Here is a 14328-nt window from a genome sequence, read left to right as displayed (position 1 = left end):
CGTTAGCAGAGCTAATCTCAGATGGTATGGTCACTTAAATAGAATGGGAGAGGAAAGATTAGCAAAACAAGTGTTCTCTGCCAGGTTGGCAGGAAAACGACCCAGAGGAAGACCAAGATATAGGTGGATTGATACGGTACAAAGTGCCTTAGACGATAGAAATATAAGATCTGATAATGTTGGAGTCTTGACAAGTAACAGACTGATTTGGAGGAAAATTGTAGATAGGAAGTTAGTAATGATGTAATTTTTTCATGTAGTACTGTCATATCCTGTACACCCCTTGAGGGTACATGGCAGGAATTTGATGATGATGATGATGATGACCTTTACATTTTTCAAAACTGTAATTGTGCATTTCATTAATTTTTATTCTTTTGATCAACTAATAATCAATTGGTTGATCTCGATTGAAGTGCAACTGAAAATAATGTTTTCGATAGAACAATGTCTGTCATAAAACAAAATTAATGTTAGAAAAGAATGCTGAAGGGGGAGGGGGCCAAAACTCCAACTGGCTGTGAGCCACCAATATCTAAAATAGTGCAGTTAATATCACAAAACTCATAAAAATAGTCTGACTATTTTTTGCTGTTGGTCTAAGCTGTTGCCACAGTCAAAATGCTAAACATTCTTGTGCAAAAAGCACTGAAACATGATTAAATATATTGAATTGCAGTCATTCTTGATATAAAAACAAATTTAAAAAAGTTGTCACCAGTGAACAAAATCATTTAATAGTGAAATGTTTCATATGTGAAAAACAATAGACAATACTGTGATAAATGCATAAAATAAAATTGTATTAAATGAAGACAATATATTAAGTCATACTCATGAAAATGAGTGAGAGAAATCAGTAATATTTGATCATTCCAAACTTTTGATATGACCTGTATTATTGCTTGGTGAAAATCAATTTGGAGAACATGTGGATTTTAAAAAAAAATAAAATAAAAAAAAAAAAAGAAAGAAAAAATATTTTGTTTTTCATCTTACCTGTGATCCTTTTAGTGAAGAGACTCCCATATAGAGAAACACTCCATATAAAACAGGCATCGGGATGAACTATTTGTAAGAAACAATATCAAAAGTTAAAATTAGGATTTCAATGTTCTTTTATTAAAGTTAATTTGTCAGTTAATCATAGAAAGTTAAAAAAATTAGTACTTTACTTTAGCTAAAACAATTCAACATATTTTATGATAAACACATTCCATCCATTACTTTTTCTTCCATAAAAAGAAAAGTAGCATATTTTTTTGCATTACTGTTAATAATTAATTAAAAATTACTGTTATTATTTATAATTAGACTTTTAATGTTGCAGATAGGATTTACTGCACTAACATGACATTGATTAAGTTTATAAGAAACCGAGTTACTGGGCAGTGACAGGCCTCTGAACCTAACATGGCATGGAAAAGATGAAATCTATTTAGACAAATATTTTAGTATTTCCAAAAAAAAAAAAAAAAAGTATAGTTAAGGAACTACAAGCTGCAAATTATTAAGTAACTGTGGGAAAGAAACATTACTGTACAATGATATCCCAGAAAATTACGGCTACTTCATCTAATTAATTCAAATAAAACGTTATGAACTCTCACAGTGCATTACAAGCTATTCCATCATTCTTTTGTCAATTCTTAGACAAGTTCACTACACTTTCGATTCTCATCATTCACTGTGCAACACACACACTTCTCCACCTCAACATCTCTTATTTCTCTACTATTCATACATCTAAGTCCTACTAGTCTCACTCCCCCCCACCCACCCCCCCACACACCCAATCACTCTTTTCACAACTAATCTCTCTCTCTCTCTCTCAGATGCATTCCATGTTTCTCTATTCTTTCATAACCAAAATTATCCTCATATCTCTCATTACCTTCTGTGCTCCATATTTTCTCTAACCTAACAACAGCCTCTCCATCAAACAACTGGTGAACATGGTTAATATCATTATAAACACAAGAGAATTAGCACAATGTTTATTGATAATAGAAATCAATTATTTTGGATAAAAATAACCATTCTTCATCTGTGACAAAATACCGAGCAAATTCAGAACAAGGCAAAAACACACAATGATCCTAGTATTGCACACTAGAAGGCTGACATAAAAATAATTAAACCTAAAACTTAAATAATAGTATTGAGAATATAGCATATCAAAAAGATTACAGCTGCTAAGGATTAGAATCTTCCAAAATTCAGACAAGATTGTCATTACTGTAATTTAAGACCTCTTTAACAACAAATATTCATATTTAAAATGACTTCTATGAATCAGGTGTATATCTTTTTGGAGGATCCTATTATCTGTGTTTACTATGCTGTGTGAGATTTTATTATATTGCTTTCAGTAATGGATAGCGCACTGGCATTCACTATGTCTTTTCTCTAATGAGTGGGCTACTTTTCCAAATTACAAAAGTTGAGATTCACATGTGAGTAAAATTTTTATGGTGATTCCACAATAACAGAAATAGTTAATGAGAGCATGACTAAATCTTGTTTCTCTGTGAGAAAATTAATAATATTAGTGAAGCTCCCAGGATACAAAAAGATAAGCTGAAAGAAATTATTGTTTTGGCTGGCACTAACAACTTGATAGTTGAAAATATTGCATGTAAGAAAATATAAAAGAGTTATTGGAAGAAGTGAAAGAGAAGAATGAGAGAATAAATCATAGCTCTCCTCCTCCTCAACATGCTATGACAGATTATGTTAAAGATACCAAGCAATTTTAAACCTGGTATGTTTCTACATGCTATGACAGAAGCAAGTTTAGGAGGAGAGCCACGATCACAAATGAATCAATGCATAGATTGTGCAGTTTGTAGACCAATGAACTGAATTTGATGGCTAGAAGGCCTTATATAATACTGATAGACTGTATTCAAATGATATCTAGAGAGCTTTGTTCACTGAGTATGTCATGTACCTATGAGGCAAGTGAGTATACGAATGACCAAAAAATGTGGAATCAAGTCTCTCAAGTGACAAAATCAAATCAGGTAGTAAACATAAGGTATAATAATGGTTGGGGCCTAAGAGAATGCTATAGTTTATGTACACCAATGCTAGAAATATCAGGAACAAGAGGAAGGAGTTTTTGGCAGTCAACTCTCACTAATGCCTACAACTTGGCAAAAGTTATAGGCATTAGTGAGATTTGACTGAAAGCAGATAATGTAGTTACAGAGATAGAATGTGAGGAGATTGATTTGGAGAAAAAAAATTGTAGATAGGAAGTTAGTAATGATGTAAATTTTTCATGTAGTACTATCATATCCTGTACACCCCTTGAGGGTACATGTCAAGGAATTCGATGATGGTGAAATAAATAAATTAATCCATTAACGCATTTTTATTCCTCCAAGGAAACAGGTGAGGCCTTCAGCTCTCATTTTTTTCAAAACTGGGGAAGCCTTAACCAATCACAAAGAGAAAGATGGTCCAAGACTATCAAGAATTTTAGTGATATTCAGGGAAGAGATGGTCCTTAACTCCAAAACTATATTACTGTGTCCAAAATAGTGCAAGTTCTAAAGTCGATTGTCTTGAGATGTAAGATTAAAAACCTGAGTTTTTAGGAGGGGTAAACTCTATTGCTCATGCTGGAGATCAACTATCTCAAGGGTTGATAGAAGAAAAGCTTAGAAGTGTTTAAGAAAAGCTTAGAAAGCCAAAATAGTGCAAGTTCTAAAGTCGATTTTCTTGAGATGTAAGATTAAAAACCTGAGTTTTTAGGAGGGGTAAACTCTATTGCTCATGCTGGAGATCAACTATCTCAAGGGTATGTAGAAGAAAAGCTTAGAAGCGTTCCACTAGTTGGTGACTATAATCAAACTTAGAATGCTCTTTCTTCAGGCAGCCTAACACTACAGAAGCAAACGTTATTTCAACAGGTCTACACATGCATAACATTAAACTTTACTGAAAATAATTTTAATGTTTATTTATAAAACACAGTAGTAACATAAAATACTTGAAAATGCTACATAAATAGAAAGCATGTTTATTACCACTACATACAGAAACTCCACTTACTTGTAATGCTGGAGTAAAGAAAACTGACATTCCAACCAAACCAAAGATGAACAATTGAGTCAATCGTTGTTCCCTTCAAAAGAAAATATATTTTAGGAATCTTTTAGAAGTTTCCAGTGCACAGTAAATCACAACAAAATAGCACTAAGGAAAAGAAAACATAGCTGGACAATAAAAAACTAATTTATAAATGATTGAAATTTTTTTCAGCATGATCTACACATACTGGCCACTGAATTAGAAACCTTTATGCAGATGTATGTAAACATCAGTTGCACAGCATATATGTAAAATACTTGGTCACATGTGTCGGTACGTCTTCCACACAACTATTGAAGAATGCTGATCAAATAGTGTTGATCACAATGGGAAAAACAAAGGATTTTTGGAGTTCAATAAAGGGTTTATTATTGGTGCTCATCTGGTTGGTGCCACAATTCTGAAAACAGTATGGCTAAGTGGTTTTTCAAAAGGTGAGATATCTTGGGTGTTTAATCAGTGCAAAAATAACTCACTTTGCTTGTCTAAGAAGCATAACTGTGGTCATAAGATAGTTTGTTGGGAACGAGATCACTGTTGTATGAGAAGGCTTGTACAAACAGAACTTCATATGTGTGTGTGTGTGTGTGTGCAGCAATTGACTGAAGCAGTTAATAATGGATGTTCCTGACCTATATCTCACTGAACTGTGCACAGGGAATTGAAGAGGATCGATATTGGCAGTCGCATGCCTATACAGAAACCACTAATGAATAAAGGCTTCTAACTCAGTGGCCAGTATATGTATTAAGGATCTGTATTTAAGTTTTATAAACTTAAATACAGATCCTTGTAATATTCCCATCATTTCTCAACTATTTGTCTTAAAGATCTTATCCTAATAACTTCTATATGGCCTGAACCTAGCTTATTCTTCAAGTTTCTCTTCAAATATTTTCTTAGTCTCTTTTGGAGTATGCTTGCATAAATCTCATCTTGAGAACTTAATAGGGAAATTTATTTGTACTTTTCACTGTTTTATTTTGCTTTTTATAGATTACTAGGGGGGGGTGCTTAAGGGTCAAAGCTGTATAACTGAGAGGAGACCTCCGCATAGCCTTTAAAGGAATGCAGAGAACCGACCAGGGCTTCTGACCTAATGTCCAATCCTCACCTTCTCGTGGTGCACCCTGTTGGGTATCTACTTGGATACTGAACGGACTAGGATGGGCTGGCAATTTGGGATTTAGCCGACCAAATTGTATTCTTATTGGTTAAACCAAAATATAGAATGATGGTACAACATGACAAAATTTCATGCCGGCTGAGACGTCGCCCGGTTAAACAAGGCCCCAGTTGTTTTCGCCAGGGAACCAGGGCGAACAGCGAAAAGTCAGCTACTGGAACAAATCTGAAAATAAACCCCAACTCAACATCACCAGAGTTAAAGATCGGTACTATCAACGTAAGAAGCCTGAATGGCAAAGAAATGGAGCTAGCTGAGGAATTAGATAAGTACCAGATCGACATAATAGAGGTGACTGAAACAAAAAAGACCCAAACTGGTGAGATCTTTCTGAGCAATAAATACAAAATGTTATATTCAGGCAATGACAATCAAGGAAAAGAAGTAGTAGCCATAGTATTCAACACAAAATACGAGGTTAATCTTCTTGAATGGCAGTCAGTCTCAAGTAGAGTGATGTGCGCAAATATGAGAATGGGAAACTGGACAATGAGACTTATTTGTGCCTATGGTCCCACAGAAGGTTCTACTAAGGTAGAAGTGGAGGAATTTTTTGAGGCTTTAGAAAAAGCAACTGACACAATGAAAAATGAAAAGTTGGTCCTTGTTGGGGATCTAAATAGCAGAGTAGGAAATGATTGTGAGACATACAAAAATATTTTGGGAAAATTTGGAGAAAAGAGCAAAGCTAATAACAATGGCAAATATCTGTTGGATTTCTGCTCAGGACATGGACTGGTTATTACTAACACCATGTTCCAACATAAAAATGTGCACAAATTCACATGGAGAGAAGAGGCTAGGAATAAGAAAAGTCTCATTGACTATGTTATTGTTGATAGTGAAGTTTTCTCCCTGGTGCAGGACACCAGAGTGTACAGAGGATTTGAAATTGGAAGTAATCACTATTTAGTCTTGAGCAGGATAAAATTGAAATTTCATATGGAAAAGAATAACATCTAAGAAAGTTTTAAAGTGAATAAAAGTTGAGCAGCTCTCAGATGTGAGCTGTAGACTAAAATACACAAAGATTATTGAAGAAAAAATGAAAGAGTTTGAGAACAGGAATCAAACCTTAGAGATTCAGTGGCAAACTCTGAAGAAAACATTGATTGATTCTGCCAGAGAGGCATGTGGTGAGGTTGTCTGTAAGGATAAAAAAAATCAGAACTCCCTGGTGGACACAGGAAGTTAAAGAGGCAGTCAAGGAAAAGAAGAAAGCATACCAAACGTTTCTGTCAAATAATTCAGCTTGTGCTTTTAGAGAATATAGAGACAAATGCAAGAATGCTAAACACTGTGTAAAACTAGCTAAACAAAAGTCATGGGAGGACTTTGGCAAGAATATAGAAAATAAATATCAAGAAGGCGGCAAAATATTCTGGAGGTTGTTGAAGAAGCTTAAGAATGGAGGAAAGAGTGCTATAAAAGGAATTAGAGATGATAAAGGTGACATGAAAATGGGAGAAAAAGATATCCTTGAAGTATGGAGTAATTACTTCGAAAAACTGCAAAATGAAACAAGCAGTGATGATAGCACAGTGGTAAAAAACACTGACCAGGCATGCAGTCAGGAATACATATCCATACTTGAAGTAGAAAAAGCCATCAAAGGCTTGAAATGTGGAAAGGCAGCAGGAGTAGATGATATTCGACCAGAAATGCTGAAGTATGGTGGTATAAGAGTCTTACAGTGGCTGCACTGCATAGTTCAGAAAGCCTGGACAGAGGGACGAATTCCCAATGATTGGAGTAGAGCTCTCATAGTACCCATATATAAAAAGGGAAATAAAACTGCATGTGAGAATTACAGAGGTATTTCCCTACTGAGTGTTCCTGGCAAGATCTATGCAAGTATACTTGAGAAACGGTTGAAGAATACTTGAGAAGAATTGTGGAAGAAAAGCTTGGTGAAGAACAAGCTGGATTCAGGCCAAATAGAGGCTGTCAGGATCAGATCTTCACTTTACGACAAATAGTCGAGAAAGCATGGGAATATAACAAAGATCTGAATTTAAGTTTTGTCGATCTGGAAAAGGCATATGACAAAGTGCCAAGAGAGAAGCTATTCAATACGCTGCAGTTATATGGTGTCAATGGGACATTATATCAAGCAATACTTAGTCTTTATTTGAGTTGTAAGTCAGCAGTTAGAATTGAAGGAAGTACAGGAAGATGGTTTAATGTTAAATCTGGTGTGAGACAAGGATGTACATTATCCCCTCTGTTATTCATTATCTATATGGATCACATTATGAAGGAAAGTGGTATTAAACATGATATCAAAATTGGAGATGTTAATGTCAGCTCTTTGCTTTATGCGGATGATGTTATACTTCTAAATAAATCTGCTACAAGTCTGCAAGATTCTCTGACTAAATTGAATAGCTGTTGTAATAGATATGGTATGAAGGTCAGCAATAGAAAGACAAAGACAATGAAAATAGGCAGAATCATTGAAAATGTCAACTGTGTTGTGAATGGAAAACCTGTGGAACAAGTAAAACATTTCAGCTATTTAGGCACGATTTTTACTGAAGATGGAAAATTAAATATAGAAATAGACAACAGAATCAGCAAAGCTGGTATGGTGGGAAGTCAACTGAATAAATTCATATGGAATAATAGAGAAATTAGTCGGAACACTAAATTAGCTGTATACAAGACAGTGTTCAAACCAGTTTTAACTTATGGATCTGAGAGCTGGGTCAGAAGTAAAACACTTGACCAAAGACTAGAGACCACAGATATGAGAGTCCTAAGAAAGATTATAGGCGTGAACAGATGGCATCAATGACAGTATCATATTAAAAACGAGGATATTAGGAAAGAACTTGACATTGTCAGCATCCAGGAATGCGTTAGCAGAGCTAATCTCAGGTGGTATGGTCACTTAAACAGAATGGGCGAGGAAAGATTAGCAAAACAAGTGTTCTCTGCCAGGTTGGCAGCAAAACGACCAAGAGGAAGACCAAGATATAGGTGGATTGATACGGTACAAAGTGCTTTAGACGATAGAAATATAAGATCTGATAATGTTGGAGTGTTGACAAGTAACAGACTGATTTGGAGGAAAATTGTAGATAGTAAATTAATAATGATGTAATTTTTTTCATGTAGTACTATCATATCCTGTACACCCCTTGAGGGTACATGGCAGGAATTTGATGATGATGATGTTGATAGATTACTAGGTGGGGCTCCTAGGTAAAACAATTAGGTAGATTCAACATTAAAACTGGGTTTGATACAAAGTAGTAGCTTGGTAAACACTCAAACACTAGAGTGTCTGCTAGCATCGTTTCTTAATCAACCACTCTACAGTAAGAAAGCACCCGCAGGCATCCGGTGTTCTTGTGAATTGGCATAAACCGAGGACTGCCTGTACTTTCAGAAGAAGTTTCCAAATTCTTGGCATAAGTCAATTGTCACTGCTATCCCAAAACCAGGAAAAGATCCAACACAAGCAAATAACTATCGACCCCTTGCTCTTATCAGCTGTCTTTGTAAGATATTGGAGAAAATGGTTAATGCCAGATATATGAGGTGGTATCAAAACGTTTCGAGACTAGATCTGTTTACGATAAATTACTTTATTTATCTACATTTACACACTATCACCTTCAAAATAGTCCCCTTGCATATCAATACAGCCTCCCAGCATTCTTGCTGATTCTGGAATGTGTCCTGGAAGTCTTCTTTTTGAAGCATGTCAAGCACCTTCTGCGATTCACGCTGGATCTCTGCAATGGTGTCAAAATGGTGACCTTTGAGCTGGATATTCATCTTCGGGAAGAGGGCGAAGTCTGCAGGAGCCAAATCTGGTGAGTAGGGTGGTTGTGGAAGTGAGATCATGTTGTTTCTGGCGAGAAAATCACGTGTGAGGAGAGCTTGGTGACAGGGTGCATTGTTGGTGATGGAGCATCCAGTTTTTCGCGTGCCACAGATCTGGTTGCTTTTGCCGAATGTCCTCCTTCAGACGCCTTAAAACCTGGCAGTAGAACTTGCTACTGACGGTGTGGCCCCTGAGGATGAATTCTCGATGCACAATGCCATGAATGTCGAAAAAGACTATGAGCATGAACTTGGTCGAGCTGCGGACCTGCCTCGCCTTTTTCGGTTGTGGAGATGATGGGCTCTTCCACTGTGAAGACTGTTGCTTCATCTCAGGGTCGTACCCGCACACGCAAGTTTTGTCACCGGTAACTATCCTCGAATTTCACATTTGCTCTTTGTTGTAACTTGCAGTCCATGATGAAATCGCAGATGTGGTAACGCAGGTGGTCAGAACAGCATCAGTTGCACGGCTCCTGATGTACACAGGATGATGTCTTTTGGCACACTGATGTATGAAGGTAGGTGCTCCCTGTGACTGTGCGTGCTGCCATCTGTTGGCATGTTACAAACCTAGGCTCAAAACTTTTTGATACCACCTCGTAAATACCTTCTCTGGTATTTAGAAAGCAACAATCTTCTCTTCAATACACAATGTGAGTTCCATAGACATCATAGAACTTTAGGCCATTTGGTTCGTTTACAAACTTGTATAAAACATGCATTTCTGAAGCAGGAACACCTTGTTTCAGTTTTCTTTGACATGGAAAAAGCTTATGACAGAGCCTGGAGATATGGCATATTAAAAGGCACATTATAACCTAGGTCTCAAAGGACACCTCCAAATATTTATTAAAATCTTTCTGTCCAGGCGAACTTTCCAAGTCAGAGTGGGAAGTATGCTGTCTCGACCATATCATCACAGGGTGTTCTCCAAGGCTCTATCTTAAGTGTGACCCTTTTTGTTATTAAAATTAACTCAATCACTGAACAGCTTCCTCCCACTGTAGGTAGTGCTCTATATGTTGATGACTTCACAATTTACAGTCACTCTCATAACATGAGAGTAATTGAAAGACAACTTCAGCAAGCGATTGATCATGTTTCCCTGTGGGCTCTTAGTAATGGGTTTAGGTTTTCAACAGAAAAAAGTGTCTGTACATTTCTGTCAAAAATGCACTCATCACCCAGATCCTGGATTAAGAATGGGACACATTTCCAGTAGCTACAGAAGCCAAGTTCTTGGGACTCATCTTTGATAGAAAATTTACATTTCAAGCACACATTCGTCAACTAAGAGAAAAGTGCAAGAGAACCTCTTCCACACTCTATTCTCTACTGAGTGGGGTGCCGATCGAGCTTCATTGCTCCATCTTTATCATGCACTTATACGTTCAAAGCTGGATTATGGGTCTCAAGTCTATGGTTCTGAAAGACAGAGTAACCAGCGATGGTTGGATTCCATCCATCATCAGGGTATACGGATAGCTACTAGTGCCTTTCGCACACCACCCACTCAAAGTCTTTATGTTGAAGCAGATGCACCAGCTCTATCACTTCAGCAGAAACAGTTGTCTCTTACTTACACCCTAAAGATAAAGTCTCTCCCAGATCATCCTAGATGGACTAATGTCTTTTTTCTGCATTGGGAAGCCCAATACCACACACTTCAAAATGCTATACATCTCCTTTTGGTATGCATGTTAAAGAGACTGTGTAAGCTGTTGATATGAATGTTGACAGCATTGTCTACACTAAACATAACAGCATCCCTCCATGGCAAGTTTGCACTCCATCCTGCAACTTCTCACTTTGTCAGCTACAGAAGTCTCATACTCCATCATCTGTCTACCTGCAATTGTTTAATGCACACAGAGCAGCACATGCTGATTTCTTGCTAATCTATACTAATGGTTCGAGAACTAATACCTCTGTTGGCTGTGCTGCTCTGTTTCCTGACATTATCTCCAACCAGATCCCACCAGACTGCAGTAATTATACAGCAGAGTTACATGCCATTCAGCTTTCACTTGTGCATATAAAAGAAAACTGCTCCCAAAAGTGTATAATTTATACAGACTCACTGAGCTCTTTACAAGCTATCTCCTCTCCTATGTATATTACACATCCAGTACTTTATGAGGTGCTACATCTGTTTCAAAAGATGAAAATCCTTAATTTTAATGTTCAGTTGTGCTGGATTCCCAGCCATGTTGGAATTAAGGGAAATGAGGCTGCAGATGCAGCTGCTAAATCAGCTCATACTTTCTCCACATACTGTTTGACAGTACCATATAGAGACTACAGACAGCTTATAAGATCAAAGCTAATTGCTCAATGGGAGTCATCATGGCAGGAAGCATTGACAAAAAAATTATATTACATTAAACCAGAAATTAAGCATTGGCATTCTAGTCAACGTATAAAGAGAAGGGAGGAAGTTGTTCTTGCTAGGCTCCACATAGGTCAGAGTCATCTTATGCATTCTTATTTACTGAGGGCTGATGACCCTCCCATGTGTGAAAAATGCAATACACATCTCACTATTTGTCATATTCTGGTGGAGTGCCAGCACTTTACACAAGAGAGGAATGAAATTTTTACCCATCTAACCAAGTCATATACACTCAGGCAGATTGCATGATGTTTTTAATTTTTTTACAAAGAACAAAGAATTCATTTGTACAAACATATTTGACTGTAATTTGTTTATATGTAAATACTCATCATCATCATCAAATTCCTGCCATGTACCCTCAAGGGGTGTACAGGATATGACAGTACTACATGAAAAAATTACATCATTACTAACTTCCTATCTACAATTTTCCTCCAAATCAGTCTGTTACTTGTCAAGACTCCAACATTATCAGATCTTATATTTCTATCGTCTAAGGCACTTTGTACCGTATCAATCCACCTATATCTTGGTCTTCCTCTGAGTCGTTTTCCTGCCAACCTGGCAGAGAACACTTGTTTTGCTAATCTTTCCTCTCCCATTCTATTTAAGTGACCATACCATCTGAGATTAGCTCCGCTAACGCATTCCTGGATGCTGACAATGTCAAGTTCTTTCCTAATATCCTCATTTTTAATATGATATTGCCATTGATGCCATCTGTTCACGCCTCTAATCTTTCTCAGGACTCTCATATCTGCGGTCTCTAGTCTTTGGTCAAGTGTTTTACTTCTGACCCAGCTCTCAGATCCACAAGTTAAAATTGGTTTGAACACAGTCTTGTATACAGCTAATTTAGTGTTCCGACTAATTTCTTTCTTATTCCATATGAATTTATTCAATTGACTTCCCACGATACCAGTTTTGCTGATTCTGTTGTCTATTTCTATATTTAGTTTACCATCTTCAGTAAAATACTGTATTGCTTAAATTAACTCTCATACATATATATATTATTCATTAGTTTAAATTTTGACCAATTATGTATTGCCATAGCACTTGATCTTGTATATTTGTGTAACCCTGTTGTAATTTTTTTTAATATGCGAATAGCACATTGCTAAACTTAATTTTTATGCATACATGCTGTATAATAATTCCTTTTTGACTCTTTATGTATTACTGTAATAACATTTGTTGTAATCTTATCTATATGTAGATACTGAATTCCTTGGCTTGGTTTTGTACATGAATTTGTTAATTTGTACTGTTGTCTATTTATGTACTGCTGAAACTTCTGCAGTAATTTTGTTTATATGTAGATACCACATTGCTAAATTTAATTTTGATGCATTGTATAATAATTCCTTTTTACCTATTTTTGTACTGCTATAAAAGCATCTGTTATAATTTTATCTATATGTAGATACTGCAATCCCCAGTTAGTATGTATCTTTGGGTATTGAATGAAAGACTGAAAATTAACTGAATTTGGAAGTTAGCTGACCAAATTGTATTCTATATTGCCTTAAACAAATATGATGGTACAACATGATTTCATGCTGACTGGGAAGTTGCCTGACAAAATAAAGCCTTAGCTGTTTTTGTCAGGAAATCATAGAAAATAATAAAAATTCAACTACTAGAACAAACACAATGTCAGAAGAATTGAAGACAGGAACCATCAACATAAGAAATATTAATGGAAAGAAATCAAACTGGCAGAACTAGAGAAGTACCAGATGGATATACGCAGTGTTGATGAGATAAAGCAGACCAAAACAGGTGAGATCCTACTAAACAATAAATATAGGATATTATATTTAAGTAATGATGATCAGGGAAAGGAACAAATAGCATTCAGTACCAAACATAAAGATAAACTTCTTGATTCAGACAATTTATTAAATTGTCCACGATGAGTCTTCTGACTCCATGGAAATGGAGTCAGAAGACTCATCGTGGGCGACCCACACTACCACTTATACACTAATACCTATCATCATACCTCGCCTTAAAATCCCTCACTGTCAGGACACTCACTACTAATTCTGGCAATTCATTCACCACTCTCCAAGCAAAAAATCTAGTCTACATATCCTCAACTAACCACATTCACAATTTCCAGGAGTCATACATTGAAAATTTCCTTTGTGTCTATCTTACAGAACTTTAGTAAATTATAAGCTTCTATCATGTCCCCTTTTTTCTACTTATCCACTAAACTTTTCAACCCACACATCTTGAACATATCCTCATAGGGAGCATTCCACAGACCCCTTTCATGTCCCCTTTTTTCTACTTATCCACTAAACTTTTCGACCCACACATCTTGAACCTATCCTCATAGGGAGCATTCCACAGACCTGTCACTAGCTTGGTCATTTGTCTTGGAATCCTCTCCATCACCTCCTGATCCCAAAGAAACACAGGTGACCAAATCTCTGCACAGTAGTTTGAGAGGGATAATAACCTCCTTTATTTGTTAGTGTATTTTTCAACACATCTACATAAGAATTTGAGCTATTTTGCCAACTTTTGCAATATACCCTCTGAACTTTAGCTCTGTCCACAATCACCACCAAATCTCTAGCCTCATCAATTTCCTGCAACAATCAGTACCAAGAAGTGCATAACCTTACATTTTGCAACATTAAATTGACAACTATTATCCTTTGTTCACAATGCGGATTCATTTAAATCATTCTGCAAGATACATACATCACCTTTAGCAACTACTGCCCTTTCCAGTTTTACATCACATCATTAGCAAATAGCTGAATATCCTCCTTAAATCTTTCCTTATATC

At 36.3% G+C, this 14328-nt stretch overlaps 1 protein-coding gene across 4 annotated transcripts in view; it reads right to left on the bottom strand.

The window, feature by feature from the left end:
- Positions 1–14328, bottom strand: part of Ndae1 (Na[+]-driven anion exchanger 1) — a 511154-nt gene that overhangs the window by 71572 nt on the left and 425254 nt on the right. For all 4 annotated transcript variants that reach the window (XM_090413203.1, XM_090413196.1, XM_090413188.1 and 1 more), the window contains 2 exons: positions 4063–4135; positions 1000–1068 (listed from right to left, as the gene is read on the bottom strand). In XM_090413203.1, coding sequence (XP_090269329.1) covers positions 1000–1068; positions 4063–4135 — 142 coding nt within the window. The remainder of the gene's footprint in view (positions 1–999; positions 1069–4062; positions 4136–14328) is intronic.

This window comes from Typopeltis vanoorti, chromosome 2 (genome assembly GCF_054136105.1).
Source record: "Typopeltis vanoorti isolate ZY-2024b chromosome 2, IOZ_Tvanoo_1.0, whole genome shotgun sequence".
NCBI lineage: Eukaryota > Metazoa > Arthropoda > Arachnida > Uropygi > Thelyphonidae > Typopeltis > Typopeltis vanoorti.
The sequence above is the reverse complement of the archived record's forward strand: the minus strand, read 5'-3'. Positions and strand labels throughout refer to the sequence as shown.